This window comes from Anopheles coustani, chromosome 3 (genome assembly GCF_943734705.1).
Source record: "Anopheles coustani chromosome 3, idAnoCousDA_361_x.2, whole genome shotgun sequence".
In the NCBI taxonomy this organism is placed as follows: Eukaryota; Metazoa; Arthropoda; class Insecta; order Diptera; family Culicidae; genus Anopheles; species Anopheles coustani.
The window spans coordinates 20288697-20311587 of record NC_071288.1 but is presented as its reverse complement, the minus strand read 5'-3'; the positions used below and the strand labels follow the sequence as shown (position 1 = coordinate 20311587).

The 22891-nt window shown below is 46.9% G+C and overlaps 1 protein-coding gene across 1 annotated transcript in view; it reads right to left on the bottom strand.

Annotated features, from left to right (window-relative positions):
• The window catches only part of LOC131272856 (uncharacterized), a gene marked incomplete at its 5' end in the record, with an annotated part of 65561 nt that overhangs the window by 27003 nt on the left and 15667 nt on the right, over window positions 1-22891 (bottom strand). The window contains 2 exons of the mRNA XM_058274726.1: window positions 15385-15474; window positions 22752-22816. Of these exons, the coding sequence (XP_058130709.1) occupies window positions 15385-15474; window positions 22752-22816 (155 nt within the window). The remainder of the gene's footprint in view (window positions 1-15384; window positions 15475-22751; window positions 22817-22891) is intronic.

Below are 22891 nucleotides of genomic sequence, written 5' to 3'. Positions count from 1 at the left end.
CCGCCGTCCGAGTGTCGAATGCAAAATAGATCTCGTCGCCGGCCCGCGATTGTGCAAAGCAGTTGTGGCGCAGGAACAGGCAGTAGGAATGTTGCTTAGGCCTTTTAACGCTATCGGTTGGTCCAAGATCGGGATCGACCGTTTGCAACACGAATGCTTAACTTTGAACCACCCACCAAGAGTGAGCCACCAGGTTAAAGGGTAGATTGCTGCGGTGGTGGCAGTTGTAACATAAAAAATTACTTAGAATAAATGGAATGGAATATCTTTAAACAATTCCGATCGATTTTACTCGAGGCACGGGAACTCGTTGTGAATAAATTTGAACTGCCACAACGAGCACCAAAGTGAAATAAATATGAAACGCTTAAAAACACAAGCCATCATATCATGCAAAAGACAGTCAAACATTAAAAACTATTTTTGAAACTAAAACAGATTCTCCAAACATAATAACAAAAGTAAACGTCGGTAGAAACAATGAGAAAGTGGAAGATTTTCAATCGCGCATCATTTCGCAGGAAAGTAAATATTGCATCATCAACCAAATCTTCATGATCATCATCATCATCATCACCATCATCATCCCCATCGTCATAAGCAGAGAACAAAAAAAACAAACACAATCGGCTGGCGAGCAATGGCGGCCGCTCCGGACCATATTTAAGCGTGCAGCCATAAAATAATAGATTTATGGCTTTATTAAAAACCGCTTCTCCAGCCAATACTATAAACTATTTCTCGCTCATTTTCCACCGGTTTTGTTTTTCATTCGTTTCATTTCTCGTTCGCTCCGTTTCCGTTTATTAACCGACGCGAGCGAATCTTCTCGGCCCATGGACTTAATCGAGTGGCGTTCCCTTCCGGAGTGGAAGCGGGGTCCCGAAGTCGGTGGCTGGGATACTAATAAATTAATAAAACTTTTTCCCCGCAAGGCTTCGGCAAAATTTAAAGCCCAATCGTTCGATACGCAAGCTGGAGGGATGTTCATGAGTATCCTTGCTCTTTGGGCAAGGCCCCGTGCCCTTTCCCAACTAGGGAAGTGTGTGCTTTCGTAGGAAAAAGTATTAATTGCGCACTGTTTTAGTACCACGCCACGGTGCTCTGGTGTAGAGTCGTGGGGCCACTGTGGTTTATGGGTTCATCTGTATTTTATTAAGTTCGGTTAATAACAATCGTAATAATAATGGACGAAAGCAAACAACTTCGAAAGACAATTGCCTGCATCGTTTGCGGACGAACTTTTTCCCATAAATACAACCGCGGGCAACGGTTTGATGCCTTCATTAGCCGTCCATGCAGGAGTCATAACCCTTCGCAAAGGGTGGCCCCTCCGGGCCGGGTGTCATTGGCCGTGGATTTACCCGGGAATGCACCACGGGTGAACCACGGGTCACCGGTACGACCGATCGCCGCGTTTGCCAAGACTTCTGCCAGGACGCACTCCAGGATCGGTGCAGCGCCAAATCACGCAAAGCACACACAAACACACACGCACTCCCGGGGGAGGACTGGCACGTCAGAATGTGAAGCGTTGGGTGGAGCTTTTTCTTCGGTACTGTTTTAATTCTTCCCCCCCTCCCCTGTGAACCACCATGGAGGGAGGGTCCTTCATTTTGGCAGCTGCCAGCGAACGTTGCTTCTGGCCGGTCGAGGATCGGTACAAAACAAACATCGCGCAGTAATTATAGAGAGAACATGTTTATTTCGTATTACCGACGGTGGTTGCCTGGGCAACAATAAGCATCATGACTGAGTGCAAACGAATGCAGCAAGAATCGGTATGGTAGAGGTTTTTTGCTTGCTATACATCCACCCACTGTTGTAACATTATGGGAAGGATCAAAATTGTAAGTTGTTAGGAGAGGAGAAAGAACAATAAAACAGACAAACCAATCGAGAAATCGGAGCTGGGAAATTATTCTCTGCCAATGATGATCATAACAAGTGATCTACCGTGAGAAAATTCATCTGTTTGAAAGACTGATTGATGTTGGAAATTGAATTGAACTAAACAAGCCAACTTTGCATCCGTAAGAGAATTTTGTACTATAAAGATCTTCCATGAATTAGAGTGTTCTTATGAAAGTAGGTTTAATCAATTGACATACGTTATTTAAGTTAAATATGATTCTTCGACTACTAAAAAAACATGGAAAAGAGCCCGTAAACTTGAACACATTTTATTTTCATCCCATGGCAGATTTTAAAAGGACATCAACCGTAACGAACGTCATCACGCCACAAACTGGCCGGGAAGGAAGAAAAAACAGGGCCGTACCTTGTCCGGTCCGGCGGGCGGACAGATGGATAACCATGGCTGGATGGACGGAACGATGAGTTGTCGGGACCACCCCAAAAGGGGCCGAAACGGGTCTGATCTAATGTGATGGATTTTCTGTAATTTACTCCGACATGCGCCCGCCATTCCCTACGGGTTGCCCGAAGCGATGTACACATGCTCCCACCGTTGGTACACTTGGTACCGTTCCCGCGCCCGTTCGAACTCGTTGCGCGATCGTCTCGCTTTCTCCCGAGAGAAATCAGCCGGTACCTGATCCTTGCCGATCGTTATGATCTGGTCAAATCTTTCTTATGCTTCTAGGGTCGGAGCAAGGTTGGCAGGAGGGAGGAGCGGTACATCCAAGCACATATACACAAGAGCAGTTGTTAATGGCGCGACGTGAGCATTATTACATTTTAGCGAATGTTTACTTCTCGTTGCGTTTCCACAACTGTCAGCATGGGAGGAGCCGGTTCGGGCTGGTTGTGTCGGACATTATGGGTTCGCATTGGACGTATGTCTATCACTCGCTTATTGCTCGTTTCCACACTTTTCCCAGACGGTAAGCAAAGATGTTTTTTATTAGCTAAGGATAAATCAGAAATATGCTGCAAAGTTGCAATGGTAACTATTCTTCTTTGCTTCGTTATGCTATGAAGGTTATGATTCTACTCCTTACTTTAAAGCTTCACCACTTTTACCACAGCAATATGTCCTTAACGTTTCAAAACATTTTAACGTTCCTCTTTGTACCATTACCCCTCTGGTTTTAGCTTTGACCTACATTACAAAACTAGTGAAACGTAACAGTGGATCGGTCGAAATGGTGCCAAACGCTAAATGGTACATCTGAGATATTTTAAATTATCTTCAAATCACTCAAGGTGTTACTTTTCGTTTTCGCTGTAAAATACGACACAGTCGCATGGGTTTTACTACCCAACGCAAACCGGTGGCTCGTATCTCCTCATGCTGGTTTATGGAAAGCGTTAGCAAACTAAAGCTGATCGTCATGTGCGTAATGGTCAATAAAACTCACAAATTCTGGTCAACCCGTGCACGAGACGGGACCAGAGCGGTCGCTTTAATGGGGCGCAAAGGCAAAATATGTGCCAAAACTCCACCACCGTCATAACTTGGTCAAGGTTTAGAGTTTTTACCAGCGCCAAGTACCTCCCGACGAGTGGGTGCGATAAAACTCGATCGCGTTCACTGGCGGAGACTTCGCGGCGCAAACCGGGACCAAGCGACAAACCTCATAAAAACGACACTTTGGCAGATTTTTCTGTGCCCAACTTTACGACACGCAATCGGTGAAAGGGAAACGTTACGGTTTCCACAGCCGTTAATTCTTCGCACGAACTAACGTTTCCCTGTTCCCTCTCTAGATAAGTCTTTCCTCCTGTCGAGGAGTTTCTCATCCTTAGCCGCAGCTTCCAACCAAATGGACTTGTCCCACCCATCTGGTTGGCACATATCGTTCTGTCTGTGAGTGTGTGTTTGTATCTAGGCGGCACAAGTAAAGTAAGGAAAATCAAATCCGATCCGATAACGGATAGCGAACGGACACCTCCCTTGCCCACAGTGAACTTTTCGTGGTGAACTATTTCGCTTTCTTTTTGCATTAAAATCCAACCAAGGGCGAGATTAATTGGATGATTTTAGTGCGTGGAGAGTGGGCGAGAAAACGAAACGATCCGTTCATTCACGGTATCCTTCCGTCCGGCGGCTTAGTGTTAAATAACGCACTGCCTATTTCTGCACCTTAATAGTGGCACCATTACGAACGTTTACAATCCACTAACGATAAGCTTCGAGCGCGAATGGAAGCGTAATAACAGTGTTGGGCAGCGAACAAACACCAGCGAAAATGAGGTGAAATGCGATAAGACGATCAGCTTGGAAGTGAGATCATTATGGTACCGGGGTGGTTAATTATTATCCCGAGATTAAAAGAAGTGTTGATAGATGAGCGGCACTCTGCCATGGTAACGTGTGTAATTACGTCGGTCCTGGAGTGATTGGTTCATTTGCAAGATGGATTAAAGCTGTTCCACCGCTCTCTTTCTGTAAAACACTACCATTGCAGGATTAGTTCATACTGTAATTTGAACAATCTTGATCAAGTGGAAACGTAAGAAAGGTACGCAAATTTGAAAATTAGTTCCCCACGACAGTCGACTTAGACTTTCTGCAACTTCTTTAGTAAGCCTTCAATTTTTTATCATCCGCATACTGATTCGAACGGACAGTAACGTCCATCGAAAGCGAAATAACTTCATCCGATCGATTTGACCATGGCGGTCCTCGCCTTGCCAGCGTTCAGCTCACCCTGCCCGGCCGTTTGTTTGACACCGTTTTAACCACCCCATGCCATGTTCGGTTTGCGTTCCGGAGAAATGTGCCCTTCGCCTTCGCCCCGGCATCAAAGCGCTCGCGGTCCTCGACGGTCCCAGCGTTCCGAAACCGAAAAAACATCGACCAAACATGATCGTAAAAATCGATCGAACATGACACCGCGCTGGAAACATGTCGCACGGTCCTCTCCCGCTTCTCGCTCACTGCGCTGAACCACTTGGCTAACGGAACCGACGCTGCACTTTGGTTCGTTCGATTTGCGTTCCGTTTGTACGAAACCCCAGATTCTGGCCGAACGCCGGAACGGGTTCGATTTATTACGGGGACGTTCATAAATTTCCCTGCGGCACATTTGTCACCGCGCACAACTTGCCGCCTCGGAGCCGGGAGAGTTTGGGTTGGTTTTTATTTTTAGGTGCGAGCCTTAACGGAACGGAAATGTACCCCGCGCGAGATGCAGCCCTCACCCCGGTTTCCCCCGCTCGGAAGCCATACGCCGTGGAGACACTTGTTTTTTGACAGATTCATGACGGCCGCAGTCCAAATGAACATGTCTTCCGTGGCCCATCCAGCGGGGTTTCCTGGCCGTTTCAGAAAATGCAAAAAAGGGGAACCAAGGACAAGCCCGAAGGCAAGCTGTGCCAACCACGTCGAGATTGATTGATGAAACCGGCGATGGGTGCATTGCATATGCGAAGTTCTTCAAGGTTGGATGGCAATTTACGTGGGAGTTCACTCCATGTCCCGGGGAAGAATGGAAATGAGGCAGGACCTGTGCGCTGATCGTTTGCGTATAAATGATAACTAATGGATGACGTTTGGAGTGGTGTTTGACAGGACACTCCACTACACTCCAGGCCAGGGGCAGGGTCGACTTGCGTGCACTGGGTGATTGAAATGTCCCGCGAATCTGACGCGAATCTTGCATGTTTCGATTAATATGATATCCTTCGCGGGGGTCCGCGACAGCCGAGCGGTAGCGCCGGTTAGAAAATCGGCCCATGAGCGCCGGGGCTCACCACCTCGACGGCGTGGGTTCGAATCCCAACCGAGACTGGACCCTCTCCTGTACGAGAGGACTGACTATCCACGTACAACAGAAAAACAAGTCTAGTAAGCCCTTAACGGGCAGGCATGACCAAGAGGTCGTTACGCCAAGAAGAAGATATCCTTCAAAGATAGCAGTATCAAGATCATAGTGATCTATGATCGATCGCTGCCCGTTTGCTGCATTTTCATGTCTAATGCATTGATAGCAGAAGTTGTTCCATTTCACACGTTATAAAACTACATTTGTATGCTGTATTTTTTTGTTTTTGATATAATTCTGCAGTGGTTGTGCTTTTGAGGATTAAACAAAATTGTTAGAAATAAATAATCATGGTTATGAAACAAGGTGGAAATGATTGTTTAAATTATTTCAAAGTTAGTTGTGTTTATTTGCTATTTTATTATTTTATTAATTTTAAGAAATTTTAATCGCTTCATCATCAATTCTTCTAAAACGATCAATCTATCCAACACCGTTTTCATTTTCTCGAAGCTGCATACCACCTTCTCCAAAGTATTCTTAGATTTAACAACTAACCACCGTGTGAAATCAAACGTAAGCCTGTGCGAAACGAATCACGTAACCCGATCATCGGAAGCAACGTCCCGTTCGCAATCGAATGAAGCTGGCATGAAATTAAAGCGAGCATCGCGAAGGAGAAAATCACCACCCGACGAGAAGCGCGCGCGGGAAAGAAAACAACCGCAACGGCAAACGGCGTGACAAATGACGCATCGCGGGGCACGCGCAGAACCTGCGCAAACGGTGGCTCGTATGTTGGCGCACTTGCGCAGCGTGCCTTTTGCCCCACATGAGGCCCGAACGCGTCACCTGGCGGTTCGCGAAAGCTTGCTCTCGTCCCGCGCGCGCGCAAATGAACGTTTATTTACGCCAGCGAGCGGTCGAAACCGATCAATCGCTTCTTGCGCTACGGGGGGGCCACACGGAAGTGGAGGAAGCCGGCCGGACGAAGCAGGAGCGGGTTTTATTATTCTGTTTATTATATGCAGACCCGATTAGCGGTGATTATGATTGTGAGCAATCATTTATTGGCTGCCTACGCTGCCCGCCAAAGCGCCAACCCGTCTTCGGCAGCGCGAAGCCAAGTGAAACGGCCCCGTCTTCCCCTTCGGAACTCCTACAACCCCTTGAAGTAGTAATATCCATTTGCTGCCCGTAATCGTAAAATAATCGAGTGTAATTTAATATAACACCTTCCCGGAGCGGATGCGGAGACACACGTTGGTTTCCGGTTCTGCTATAGCGCCTCGTTCGAATACCGCCAGCCAGTGGTTGCTATACGTTCTTCCAGCTCGCACATATTCCAGCTGGACGGCTTCTTCAAGCAGGATTTTGCCGGGAAACAGTGAATAGGATTATTTTTGCTACACATCAAAGCATTAATTCTATTATTCTGTTGAACTTGTTTGACTTGCGAAATCCTAGGATTAGGCTTCGTCCGAACGATGTTTTGGCACAAAGTCCATTAGACACGGAGGTTTAGCTAAGGTTCGCCGCGAATAGAAGTGGTTGGTTTTCATTTAGTTCGGAGTTCCACTGTTAAACAAAACAAGGTATATACTAAATATGTATAGCTTTATGCACCTTTAATAAGTTTAATGTAATACATTATTCCATTTAACTTCCATTTTTAGTCTATTTACACAATCTTAAATTTGACAAACTGGATCGAAATGCCCATTTTCCCGAAAGGATTGTAATATTTTTAAGCTGCTGTTTGGCAATATTTATTTGTATCTCCTTCATCATTTTGGCTAGAAAGGGGGGGACACAATGATCCGTTTTTGTTTCTTTTGCATCGCTAGAGTGCATTAGCACAAAATAGCATACGAAAAGGAGCGAATGCGCCCGGGACCGGCCGGCCGTCCGTAAGCCGATGGATCTAAGTAGATTTACTGCCGGAACACCAATTAATTATCTCGCTACTTAGGCAAGCTCTCCGGGAGCACCGCACCGTGGGCTGCCAAGCTTCTAAGCAGACCGTTGTTTTTTTTTTTTTTTTGGTCAATTTTGTACAACTTGCATAGGATTCGGTTGTGGTTTCCTTAAGCCTTGGCTGGATGGATTTTTTTTTCTCTTTTTCTATCATGCAAAATTCCGTTGCAAATGACTTCGGCTTAGCACTAGGCCCGAGGTTGAGCCATTAGCTGGAGCGAATGCAATAAATCTACGTTTCTAGCTCGGTGCGGTGACATAATTTAGAAGTTTATGAGTAAACTATAAAAAAGAAACGAGCAACCGTTCGTCTTTGAGCATTATTTATTTGCTGCGGTGAGCTTCTTGTTGCACCGACGTTGATCGGCTTTGAGCGGAGTGAAGAGGCGATTAGAAAGGGTCGGTTTTATTGTTTTTGTTCGATTTTGCACATTCTTGTTTTGGTTTCTTTGTATGGTTTAAGCTCTTGTTAATCGAATGTCCTAGTGTGTTGTATGCAGTGATAAATTATGTCTCTCGTTTGCAAACGCTGACAAATAAAACTTTATCATATTCAAAATTCAAATACACAGCCTACAAGTGCTTCGACGATCCATCCCTATTTGGTGTATCAATGACTGATAGTAAAATTGTCTACTGTAAGAAAATAATCCTTACTTTGAAGGAATTGCTAGGAATAGCGTAGATCCCTCGAGCAACTGGTCATAACAGCAGATTCTTGCAGCTAAAGCACTACTTTGTCAACTGTGTCAAGCCACTGTCCCTTCTAAGGGATTTCTATCTCCTGCTGTGAAATGACGGTACCACTCCCAGCATGAACATCGTAAATGGCCGCCAAAAAGCGTCGCTGGAATTCTCCACACCGGCTAGAATACGCCATCGTTAAATGTCACCACATTTCCATGTTCCTCCCGGGGTTGCAAACCCGTTGGAAAATAGACCCAGGAACGGTTGGACCTTGCCCACTGCTTGGGGACACTTTCGGTTTCGGAAGCATTGGTCTGTGGCCGACCTACCTAAGCTACCACTCTTCCCAGCGAGACACTGCGAACCGTTTGCGAGCGGTTCGAACGGAACGAGCGAGCCTCGTCGGTTTGCATGCTGCTGTGCCTTAACCTTAACCTCAATCGACGGGGTCTCACGAGTATTCGCGGCGGATTGGCGCGCCCGCGCGTTTCTCAGTATTCCGTTCCAGCAGTGGATTATTGACGTATGCTGACCTAAACTCGCCAATTCCCGCCACCCCGGTTCCCTTCGCCGCCGCCGCCACAACCCGTTTTCCACGCATTCCTAGTGCCATTCGCAAAACCGTTCGTTAGATCGTTCGGTGGGTGAATTATTTATATTTATTCAAAACCGGCCAAATCCGCGAGATCCGTGTGCACATCATCATCACCAAGCGCAAGCTACAAAAAGGGCACCTTCCATGTCGCCGGGGAGGGGGGAGGACCGAAGGTGAAGGTAAGCTGAAGGAGCCTACGGAACGGCGAGAGGAGAGAAAAAAATCACAACAACCCAAAGCAAAGATGTTATCAGCGTGAATCAGGCTGCGCGCAAACAATCCGCGCAAGTGCGCTCGTTGCGCCGTTCCGCGCGCTGAAACCGAATCCATCGCGCAAGGAGAAATCGGCCCCGGCCGCAGGCGACGAACCCCACAGCGGCACCTACGAGACACCAATCTCGTGCGAATGGGTCACTCGAGGAGCCCGACCGACTCGATCGCCGGTTTCACGGCTGCGCGGCACACCGTGATGCGATTGCGATGCCTAATGAGCCTCGGACGTGCCGTCCGGACGCCCCCGGGGGAGGGGAAGGCAGCGGGGGACATCGATCTAGCCGGCACCGTTGCGCTGATAAGCATGAAAAGCCGCGACGACAACTGTGCGCGCTGTGCGGTGGTATCTTTCCGCCCGATACTTTTCTATTCCCAAACCGCACCAGCATCGTTAGAACATAAATTAACGTGTCTATTAATTGGTCGTTAGTTGTCCGGTTGTCGCAGCCGCTTCACGACCGCCGGGGGCCCTCCTGAGGCTGAACGGTGAGTCCTCAAACGACTCATAACCGTACCCGGAGGATTGCAATCGATTCGGCTATCGACGGCTGGCACTGGCGGGCTGGGAAATTGATTGTCAACCACGTGCAGATGTTTGTTGATTTAACATCCGACGCTCTGGTCGGTGGGTTCGAGAAGGGTTAAGCACACATTGAACCAACGTTAAAACGATGACCAGAAAAAGTAGCAAATTTTCCTCGTGAAGTCATCTTGAAACTCGTAAAATTTGCATACTAGAAACATTTAAAATTATTTTCCCATAACTAATACTAGCTGATAGAAGCTGTGTTTTTCAAAACATTGAGTTATTTACTAACATTTTCACACACGAATTATCTTTCTTGATTGTAGGTTAAATGTATGATTACTTTTGTTAAATATTTAGTAGGTAATAGTACTAGCAACATGGTAGAAATATATATTTATTTTAATGTACCGTAAGTTACAGTCGAAGGCAATTAAATTGTAAAACTATTCAAATGCAAGTGTTTCGATATACCAAATTTAGTGATACCTACTCCTACCTACTTTGTACGAATTTTATAAGCAGTTACTGTAATAAATGAATCAAACAGGCATTTAATTGTGCGCATAATTGTATCGTTGGGAAATATTGGGGAGCTACACGTAATTATTCCGATTAGTTAGTATTATTTGATATATGATATTCTCAAAATGCGGCTTACGGTGTTACAAACACCCTATTTGGCGTTGGAAGTCCTCAAACTGTTGGACAACATCGTGGACGCTACACCCGAAAGGGTGCTGCCTCAACAACACTCAACCACCTCCTTTATGTTGACGCACAGCTTGATCGTACGAACTATCAGCAAACTCCCCTGTCATTCGCACGCACGAGGTGGGAAACTTTGGCACGCAGGAAAATGCACTAGAGGCAACGCCTGGCGACACTCTTGACGCTAATATCTCACCGTAAGTATCACCGGTGCACGTATTTTGCATTTGCGGGAGCGTGGCCGGCCCTTCGGGGGTAGCTATTCTTCCACGGTTCCACTCCAATCGGTCGCCTGGCAGCATATTATGATACATGGGGACATACCGGTCGGCTGGAAAAGGGCCTGATGCTTTCCCGCTCGCTCCTGCTGGAGAGTGTAGGGTTGTACTTAGCATACAATATGCTTTAAAATCTGCGCATAACCTCGGACCACGTACTTCCCTGCCACTTATCATGTGCAGCCGGCAGCAGCCCGATGGCGACGGACGTACTGCTTACAGCTACGCAATCTTAACAGTTTTGGCGCGGCTACGAGGAGAACAATCATTTTCGGACGCAACTGGTCCCGCGGGAGCAGACTCCGGGGTGCGCGCTTCGTAGCATTATCACACTTAATGTAACGTCGTCTCCCGCCCACCCTCCAGTGCACCGTTCCCCGTGGAATTGGCTGTTCCCAGAAAGTTGGACTATGACCTTTTGCATAGTTCAACTGCATACGACTTCAGCACGGATAATGTACGGCGAAGCGGGTTAGGAATAACGTGAAACAAAAAGACAACGAGAGAAGGAGAGAACGCATAAGTCAAGCGACCCAAATCCAGCCTCCAGTGGAGAAGGGCGAGCTTTGGGTACGGCCAGGTTTGTCTCCTTACCGGAACAGATGTTTCGTAGACAAGGGCAGAGTTCGCCCGGAATGGTGAAGTTTGCAGCGTGTCATACGTGTGTCGTTACGAAGGTTTTTCCCTCCCCCGAACCCCGTGGAAACGTTTATGCAAATGAGCTTTTCCTCGTCAGCGGCGCAGTTTACTGCAGCACCCCCGGACGTCATATATCGCAACAAATGGCAGCGACAAAAATGGACGCAACGACTCAGGGCAGTAGAAGACGAACCCGGAGTCACTACTTCATAGTTTGTAACATCCTGGTTTCGAGATTGAATCGAGCTGCACACCATTCGGCAGTGTTTACGCATTTTAAGATTCCTTCGATCGGAATGAACTGCTGCATGACAGATGGAAGACGGACTTTAATGGCGTTGGATCCTTGCTGACGTTTCACCACAGAAAATGAGGTCAACATAAACAACGCATCACCGAGTTGAGCTAATGGTGTCAATACATGGGAGATATTTCTCCCCTCAGCTGATGAGGTTGCTCACCTGGCAGTTGAGTGACAATTGGGATGGGCATCGATGCGATCGAAAGGCATTGATTCGATCGTCCCTACCGATTCGGCTGGGAAACGTGGGACATTTGCACGAAACGAAATCCGCTGCCGACGCGCCATGTTGTTAGAATGTTTCGTCAAGGTTTGTTGTAACCTCCCGCCGGCGAGGTGGGAAAGAAACATAGGCCACCGTGGGGCACTGTCGGTCGGTGCGGTAAAGCGAACAACGATACGGTACCGACGGTATGCTTCTGGTTCCTCCCTCTCCCAAACCTCCACCGCAATCAGCATAGAGATGTCACCGGTTGGCCTGACAGCCGTTGAGAATTTGAATAATGTGCTCCTCCGTGCTCGGGAAAGGAGCGGGGAAGATGAGTTGCTTCTTGGTGATCTACCGACATTTGCTATATGCATGCTCGCGAAACGATCGTGTGTTTCGTGCATGTATATGTCTGTGTCGAGGAATGATTGCGCCTCACTAACGCTCCGGACGAAATTGTTCGCTCCTTTAACATCGTTTTGCAGATGCTACAAAGGGATTATATTCAATTAACAGCATACTTCCCTCTATACTCATTCACCTCCATTGACAGGGAGTCAAGCATCAAAGCGTGCTGGTTAATCATTTCAATCAACGCCTCAAGGATGCAGCGAAGATTAGCTGGCTTATCTTTCTGGTGCTGCCGTGGATGGTGTATGGTAATGAAAATTGCTAATCACCTGGACGTCTGATTGCAGCTGCACCTCCTCGGTTTGGTGCGAGGTCTCCCACGAGTGTTCGAGGTTACACCTGCGGTTAGGCAAATTGCGCTCCCGTGCCCAATTTGGCGTGAAAATAAATTGAAACGCCAATTTGTTGACCACCGACCGATCTTTGCCGTCGGGTATTAGTGGTGGTGTTGGTGGCGGTTGCGGTTTCTTTGAATGCTATCGATACCTGCGCAACAGCGTGTGTATGTCTGAAGGGGGTTTGTCCTCATTAGAAAATGTTCCCGTCTGTGCCGGAATGCCAATCGATGCACGAGAGAAAAGCGCATTGCATCACGGTTGCGGTTTTCACACCCATATTGATCCACGTAGTTGGATCGATCCGCACGTTTTTTCCTAGGGGCTATGATTTTCTCCTAGGAGGAATCGAAATTCCAGAGGGATTTTTTTCCCCTAAATCAAACCTTCACTCCCTTGTTGGCTCGTTGATGTTTTCGTCGGGATTCCAAATCGAAGCTCGCGAGCACTTCGTAATAAGTTTATCAGCCCGTTGAGCTGCATTTGACGGACGGGCCCGAAATGCACACGGGAGGTATGCAAATTGCTCCGTCACACCACGGGTGGGAACCGTGCGTCATTCGTTCGACCGAAAACAGCAACGGACGTCCGTTGGCGCAACACCTCCGGTTTTTCGTTTGCATTCCCGGACACGGAGCTGAAACGGGGCGAACAATATTAAAAGCCAATCCATTATCGTTAGCATCGGGGTCGGCATTTGCACCATTACGCCAGCGGGGGCCTCTCATGGGTGAAGTGTCCTGTCCATCGCCACCAGGCGTCCAGCCGGGACACGTTAGCACACACACACACACACAAACGAACCAAGCCAAAATCGGTAAGAAACAATCCAACATGCATCCAACAGTTGATGGGGAAATTTTCGCCAACGCTGGTTGATTTGTTTTCCGCTTCACACCTCGTTATCGCACCTCGTTGACCTGCCGAGGCCTTCACGCCGGAGCCCTTTAGTGCCCGTTCTCTCCCGTTCACCCCTTTCTGCACTTTTCACCAGCATCATGGAGAAGCAGTCCTGGTCAACCGGGTTTCCAAGTCATTCTAGATTTGATTCTGATGCGAGTTTCGTCATTTCGAGCCCTCGGTTCCGGAAAAAAGGGATTCCAACGCTTGCCCGTTTAATCGAGACACGCAACAGCTGCTCGCGGTGTGCGCCCTGACACTTCACAATAATCTTGCCAGACATAATCATATTTTTGAAGTAGGTTTCTTCCTCTCTCTCTCCCTGTCTGTCTCTTTCATGCCTCGTTTCAATCGAGGTTTCTTGAGCCCGACACCTTCGGACGCTGCATCGGCGCAGTGTTTTTTTTCTTTTCCCTTGTGTTTTTTTCTGTAAAAGGATCACGTAAAGGCAAGAAAGATGTACTCCTCGACCTCCAACCGCTTGTGGGGGGTACTTCGCCATGAACAACCTACCTACAACAATAATAACAAGAACAAAACAAACATCAAAACAATCATATTTCACGAGCGCACGAGACTTGCGCGAGCCGCTAAGACAGCTCGCCGCGAAAGATCGGCCTGTGGATGGGTCCGTCGTCAGCGTCAAGGAGTCAAGAGGTGACTCCGAAATTGTTTCCCAGGAAGCGCGTCGATTCACCTTCCCACCTCCCGTGGCCACACTGCCCAGTGGGGTGGGGGCAGAGGAGGGTGGCGCGGGATTGTAATATGATCGGATGCGCTTTTTAACAAATTGCCGTGGTGCGAAATTTAAGATGATATCTTTCTCGCCTTGGCGCGACTTCACGCTACACCACCAGGATGCTGCCCAGTGTCCATCGTCCATCGGGTTCCTTCTGTGGCGCGAACGGGGATTTATGCTGCACCCCCCTTAACGGCTGCCCTTTACGCCCTGGATGGAAGGTACCCGGTGCCGATCCCCACACAGGGCCTCCCCACAGCGGGGATCCCGTATCGAGTCCCTACTGTGCGGGTTTTCGAAGGAGATTTCTCGCTCTTTCGCTCACTGGATGCATTGTAAATTGTGCGCTATCAAGCGGGGGAAAACGGAGCTCATCGCGCTTCAGGGATGACGCTGTTGGAAAGCCCTTACCCCCATCCTAACTGGTTCGCCGGAAGGAAGGTTTTCAGAGCGACGAACGCCACCTCAGAGCACGCAATTAACGCGATATTTACAATGCGGAAAGTGGATTCTGATCCGATTACGTGCTCGAAATGAAATTGGTGCGCACTTGGTGGGAGTTTTTCCACAACGGATCGGTGCTATGCTACGATGTAAGTTGTCCTCTCTTCTTTGATGGACACTAGATGGTCGAAAACATGCTTAAAAGTGATCCAACGTGAAGCCCGTTCGTCGCTTGTTGAAGTCTTTTGTACCAATTGTTTCTTTAACAATTTTTTTCAGTAAAATTTCGATCGTATTGTTAATGATTCATTGTTGCCTTCCATTTGCAAGACTTAGGAGCGATGATTTAGTCCGACCGGGAAAAAAATAAATTAGTCACAGCAAATGATTAATGTTAAATAGCGAAATAGGACCAAATTTATAGACCGGATGGTATGGGAATCCGATATACTTTGACATTTCAAGACCGTGGCCAACAAACATCCCAGTTAATCCCATCCTCCGCCCAAATAAACTCATTTTTTTGGCCACTTCCAAAAGCCCGGTAGCCACCTTTACCGGGGGGGAAGCTGCATTAAAGCGATTGTTTTTGGAGTTAATGAATCGGTTGGGGTTACGAAACCTACGAAGTCGAAGAAGAATACTAATAATACCAGCTGATGACTCATCGAACCGGGCACGGACTTACCATCGAGTGACCAAGATATTCGGCGGCATTATCCGAAATGTACAGCAGCTTCCCGTTCTGCGTAAGCATCATGAGGAATCCAGATAGTGCCTGAAATGGAACAACGAAACGAAGCGTATAGCAACAACAACGAAGAAAAATACTAGAAACGAACTGCAGTAAAAGGACACAACTAATAACTCCGGTCCCGCCACCGGAGAGCCGGTCTAACAACCGGCGATTAAATAGTTCTTCCCGTGCGGGCGACGGGGGGGGGGGGAAAGGAAATCAATATTTTAAATCCTCCACCGAACCGGATCGCGCGGACCGAGGCGCTTGACATGCCGTCATTTGTCGGCCGGCCACTTACGTAAACCTGACAAATCATCAAATTTCCCAATCAAATCAATCTCCGAGTGACATTCCGGGGTCGAGAACGCCAGCACCGTTCGGTTTGGGGGTTTTGCGCGCCCACCGAAAAGCCTCCCCCTCCCCCCCCCCCCCCAACCTGTACGCACCGATGAGTACGTTCACACGGGACCGACGGACCCCGAACGTCCCGAAATGGACGCCTCCGTAGCCTTTCAACTCATCACATCACATAATCCGCCATTCCGCGACACGGTGGCGCATATGATTGCTTTTATTTGGTTTATCTTAACTCTTGGGCTTTTCTTTTTCTGTCCCCTATACTGCCTCCATTCCCCTTGGGAACGGACATTTCACATGTGACGAAAACATGTCTCAGCCCGACCGGGGACTTTTCCTGGCCTCCGCTGGGATCGTTCCCAGTGTTACAGAATGAAAGAAAATAAAACCAAATTCACAAATGTGGGAATCAAAAATCCTGACGGTGGCCGAGTGGAACAATTCGGTCGACAAACATGGCCGATTCGCGAATGTCGAAATTGGCGAACCGGGTTTAACAATATCTCTTTGAAGTCGGTTTAGACGAGGATTATTTGTTGTATATTTACTAGCTGTTTTTCTTTTATCCACTCCACTTTTCTGTTAGTCTTGCGAATTTCACACGGCTCGTCTATACGCAAAAGACGACGGTAAATGTCTTTGTGGATGATTAATTTATGAATGAAACATTCGGAGCCTGTTTGCTTAAGATGGGCCACATTATTTTGGCGGGTCAAACAACCAGTGTTTACAATAAAACATAAACGAAGAGGATTTCAAATATGGTTAGTTCAAATTTTGAGGTATCAAATTTATCAGTTAAGGATATTTTTAACAATTAACTCTACAATTTGAAATTCAGGATAATTTCTCGACTTCTCGATTGCAAAACAATAGTTCCCATGACAACAACGATCTTGATGACTGCAAGCGTAAGACTCCAATCATCCTCTAATCCATTTCGTGTTTTCTCCCCCGTTAAGATCCATCCCCGTTGATCGATTCCCTTTTGAAAACAATAATCGATCAAAGATCTTCCCATCGGGCACACGAAATAGCTTCTCGAGTAGCTGCCATCCGATCGATTCCATCTGTGTGCTCGTTTTTCTCTCCTTCTCCTCCCTCCATCTAACCATTCCTATTCAACCACCCAGATCAAGATGCAGAAGTGAAAGAAACGGAACCATTACCGACTCCGACAAATCTTAGCCAGCGCCAGGCATAATGGGAACCGTAATTGATGCAATGCAACAGTTGTAGAAATAAATAAATCTATTGACTGTGGGTTGAGCAATTTTTCCACCCTCGGCGCGCACCCGTTCGCTAGGAGCGCTCGGTTGAGCGAATAATGGTCGTGTAATATATGGCGAAGAAAGAGCGTCCCGCTAAGGAGTGGGCCAGCGGGAAGGATCATTGTCGATGAAATAAAAGTAAACAATAATCGATTATCGATCCGCGAACGAGATGATTGCATGTGATTTTGTGTGCAACTGCGAGGATATGCGGCACCGTTGGGTAGTTACAGACACCGTACACTGCACTACGATTTTTCCAAATGTTCTCCTATATTTTCCACTAAGTCTCCCAAGGTGCAGCACATCATGCACCAGCCAATGTTTGGGAAACAGTGCAATTTAGTTTTGTCCTACTTGTTACATTGCTTTTTGCAGCTGTTGCTATGTGAAAACAACTTCACGACCCACAATTTTGTTGCTCAAATGCATTTCTATCGTTGATTTTTCTCACAAAAATAAATAACGTTGTGTAAACGAACCATATCTTATAAACTAAACTTTTACGCGTCTATTATCTTCTCAACCAAGAATAAAATTTCAAAAACAACCTTCCCATCGACTGCTGCAATCACCATTACTCTCGTTTTATCTCCCCAGATCATATCCGGGAGAATTCAGCCTGCAATTTATTGCCATCTGAGCCATCGGTAATTTGTCATCGATGGGACGCCGCGCTAAACCCGAAGTGCATCCCACCAGCATCGGTTTCGAGCTTCCGCTTGCTGGGGATTTACCCTTCTTTTATCATCGCATACTTTTGTTTTAAATTGCACTACCAAAGTACAATCGAACGATGGGTGAATTATTGGAAAATCCCAATATCTCTGATCATGGATCAACCGCAAACAACGTTGTATGGCAATGATGAATTGGATGTGTAAGCCGTTTCCTTAGAACTCGTAAAGGGAGAACGATTGTCAAATGCTTATGTTTGCCTTGTAAAAATATTGGCTTTCATTACAACCGCACATCATCCAAAAGTTTATGTTTTCTTTGAAATAATTATAACATCCTTTCAGGTAAACCATAACATTGCCCCGGTGTTGTTGGAAATCATTACAATATCCCATAAATACCCGGGGCAACGCATGTCAACACACATAACATACCGTAAAAATGGATTTCCATCACACCTCCCTGCATCCTCCACCCGCGGGCTAGGGTATCCCTTTCATCCCGCCACACGTAACAATGCCTTTCGTGAGTTATTTTCCCTTCTGCTCGTGTGTGTCCGCAATGTACGAAAACATAACTTGAAAGCATAAACCAAAAGCAAGCAGGCAACGAAGCCACGCTCGAGCAGAACAACCGCGAGGAAGAAATCTGAAGTTACGAAGAGTCTTTCTAGGTTGCGCATTGTGGCTTTATGCATTGGCAAGCAGCGCCGAGCCCGCAGAAGACCGTGGAAACTGGGTCAGTTGTGGTGTTGCTGTAGCAGAATGTGTGTGCCAGTTTTCAGCTTCCTTCGGTGTTAGATTTTGGCATGCAGAAAACATATTTTTACAGTAAAGGAAGCGTTTTAAGTGTCATAATTTTATTTTAAATCTATTGACAGATTTAGTTATAACCATCTTCTGTATTCCAAACCAGGGATTTTGGATGGTAGAATAGACTACTACATCCCTTTTAATTTAAAAATCAAATCTTTCCCAATATAAAAACTAATAGATGAGTAATAATGTTTATAACTAATATGCATCTCAAGCACACCAGCTCGCATCATTCCGGAACCATAAATGGGCATGCTAGACATCACTTGATGTGGTCAACCGACTCTCCACGGCCCTGGCTCCATATGAGGCTCCGATGTGACGCCGAGGTTGCCCACAGTTCTCTCCAGCCAGAACCCGATGACCCTCGGACCCATCATCGTGTGGGGCTCTATTGTCCATCGCCGTGGTCGTCGCTGGCCGCTGGGATATTTCTATTTGGCCCGTGCTCCGGAGACTCTTCGGAGGCCAACCGTTGCCCGGTGTCCCGACCAGACGGATGATAAATTCATTGTTAATGCAATAAATATAAGAAACCGATCCGGCGACCTCCGCCCCAAAAAAGGGATTCCCTTTGCGCAGTCGCCCATGGCCAGTCGCGAAGTGGCCACCCAATCACAAACGAGAGTAAGTATTGATTGGCTGCCAGGGCAGGCTGGAAAAGCGGTGGATGGAGTGCCAATGGAGCGGCTAGCGGTGAGAAGTAGGAGATTATGATTAATCGTTCCATTAGACGCTTTAGGAAATGTGACTGCGGTGAACGTTTTACAGGCCCCAACTTTTTCCTCCGCCAAACTCGTCAATGGTTAAAGGCCTCGGACGGAGGTAAGCCACAGCGCGAGGTCGCTTTCGTTCGATTGATTTTGTTTTGCGTCTTCGGTGCTGATTATTTCTCTTCCCGACCAGCGGGTTTGATGAAAACCTTCTTGACGCTAAGCCTCAGGACTTTGGGCGGAGTGCTCTATGTTCGGAAAGTAGCGAAGGCCGATTATCGTTGACGGAGAGTGAAGTTCCATTCGAAACAGGAAATCGATCGGTCGAATGGATGAATGAACCGAATGAAACGAACGAACGAATGGGTGATTGCAGTACGCTAATCGCGCTCGCTCCATCGCAAAGACGAAACCGATAGCGAAAGAAAAAATGGCAACCAATGCGACGCTTTCACGCCCGTTTGATTTGGGAAGAAAAAGTAATTCGATTGTAATTACGGGATGTATACCTTGCGAATCACTGGCCGTGCGTTTGCGGACGACATCCCAGCACGTGGAAGTGGCAATCAACGTTGGACAGGTTGCGTGAGCTAATCGATTATACCGTGGCCGAGAAATCGCAACGTTAGGCTTGAATTTTCCGAAGCTTGCCAGAATAGTTTTTTGTTTGTCAAATAAATCTAACAAAAATTCTATGCATAAGATTCACTACATTTAGAGTAATATTTAGAAGAATGAAAATATTTTCTTCCATAAAAACAAACTTCTATAAATTTTAAAATACGGAAAAAATAAGGCATGAATTACATGCCAACAATCATGAAATGATTCTATTCCCATGACGTTTTAACCACTTCTCCAACAAAGCAATTGTTCCTTTTCGTAATTGCATTCCCATTCAGACAACAACGAGGAAACTGCTACAAGGTTGCACTCATTTTGCACCAAATTAAGACGCGGAGGAAAATCTTGGCAAGCAAACGAATTAACAGATACATTGTATACTTTACCTTAGGAGAAGTATTGACCAACAAAGAATATAAACAAAATACCTCAAGCAAACCGCTTAGTTCACCACGACTGATCAAAAAGCTTTCAGTTTGGTGAAGATAAATAATGAAATCTCCACATCGAAGAGTAAGTGGTCCTACCAAAACTTTAACCAAAGCTTTATTCGTCTGTGACGATAACATAAGAATCCGCGCCGAGAATGGGAGATGGGATGAAAATGATCCCTTTTCATACGCACCATCGTGGAGGCAAAACAACAACCAAACAAACAACACATACACACACGCACGCACACATACGATGGAACAAAAGATGACGGAGCTAAAGAAGGAGCCTGCAGCGAAGATAAGCTTTAAAGTGGTAATGTGATGATTTCCGTGTAATTCTTTTCCGACACCACGAGCGCGTACGATCGTCGAAAACAAAGCCCCGTTTCGATGGCGATCCATTTCGCATGTCTGGCCGGAGCAGAAGAAAACAGTAAAACAACCACCGAAAATCCCTACCCAAATAAGGCAGCATTCTGCGTGCGTTTGGGAAATGCTCCAGTTCCAGCCCAGCGTCCCGCACCGCACCACCAACGCAAAGCACTCCGGAGGGATGGGATTTGTGAAAGTGAATTTCTGCGCTCCGGAGAGGAACGTCAACATTTATTTGTTTTCACAAGATCCATGCAGAACGTCTTCGGTGTTGCGGATGCGCGACGGTTTGGAGGTTGGCGGTTTCGAGGAGCAGCAACTATAGTAACGAAGAAGTGCGCCCGCAAACGAGCGCCTCATAAATCACGTCTAGCCCCACGTGAGTGAATGGTTCACCGCGACCTAGACCGATCGTACAATGTGTTGGGTCGGACCTCTAAGCCTAAGCAACAGCGAACGGTTTTCGTTTTTTTTTTGTACGTTGGCCACACAACAGCTGAAATAGGAAATCAATCATCGAAGCCAGCCGCTGCGCAGGTCCTTCCCTTTAATGTCTTTACTTCGAACCACACCGTCTCATCCTCCTTATCCCCTTGCCTGGTTCGCGGAGAAAGGAAATGCGAACCAATTTGTATAGGGAATGATATAGTTATTGTCTGACGTTTAGTATTTGTTTTCATTATGCAAACAAGGCACTGAAAGAACGATTCATAATTGTTGTTGGGGATATGTTTTTTTGTTTTTCTTTTTCAATTCATCCCCTTGTTACTTTGACAACCGAACCGAGCCGAAAAAGGTTCAAATTATTTTGAAAGAAAATATAATGTTTATTTAAATATCTAAATTCAAGAAAACTCTCGAAACAGAATCTATTTCATGTTACTTTCCTAAATTTCATTATAACCATTCGAAAAAAATAAGAAAAATGTCAAAAATAAACAAGATAAGGATTAATCAAGCCCAAATGAACAACTTTGAAGTGAGATTGAAACTGTTGCACGTCGTTGTAAGTAACGAATCAATGAACCTCGCAGCAGGAACTCCTAACGCAGGCTCGCATGACGTCAAACGGCTGGCCAGGTTTTCTAGCGGGCCTCTCAACACCCCGTCAAGAAACTGCTCCAATTTCCCAGCGACCTTTCCGCCATGCCTTTTACCGCCGAAAACCAGCCTCAATCAGCAGCATGTCACGTTTGGGTTCGTTACCAGCCCATCGCGCAGAAGAGCAAGCCAACCTCAATCCCAACGCATGGGAACCAAAACAAAACCACCCCCGGTGCCGGTTAGCATGGATGCCCACACTTAGCCTCTCCCTCCTCTTCCTCTTCCTCCCTTCCGTTCCTTCCTCAACACCACCCGGGGCGGCACTCGATCGTATGTGAAAATCGATCAATTATAATTACAATGCATCGCCGGTTGGCTTCCTCCCGCAGCTCGACATTGATTTTTGTGGCCACGACGCTGCCGAGCAGAAAAAAAAACCGGGCCGCTTCCGCGACAAGGAATCACACGGCATCCCATCGGGGCGGCCAGTTCATTCATAACCGGCGTTTTCACAGCCGCTTTCTTCTGCCACAAATCCTCCCACATCCGCCACGAAACACGCCGATCCGATGATTAGGTGATGAATGAAACGTTTCGATCGAAATACTTCTTTCCACAGGCAATCACCTAGGATGTGAGTTCGCATCCTCGATCCATTTTCGTTCCGACGTTTTATTTTTCCCTCCCCGTACGCCCTCTTCCGGGGTCGCAACGAAAGTGTTTTTCCCACCAAACGATCGGACGGTACTGGGGATTTATTTGTTTTAGCGGGGTGAGACGAAACAACGTACGGGGTGCGTTCACCTCCGCTTGCGTGTTTAATTAATCCAACCGCATTGCGGTCGTAATTAGCCACTGCGTTCCGCTAACGAACGACATGCTGCACCGTTAATGCAAGGCGTCGGTGGATGACGAAAAACGGCGAAGGCGAGTGCTAGGCGTTTAGTGCCGAACTCCAGTTTTGCGGTGCGTGGGAATAGGGACAAATCTTGGGCCAGGATAGCTTACCTTCGAAAATCCTATATTTGGTGTCGGTGCCGAATGCAATCCTATATCGATGCTGCGCTTAAACACTGTAACGAAAAGACGTGAGGAGTAAAATGTTAGATCAATAACAATCAATTCAAAATGGTCGTTGCAGTTCAGCT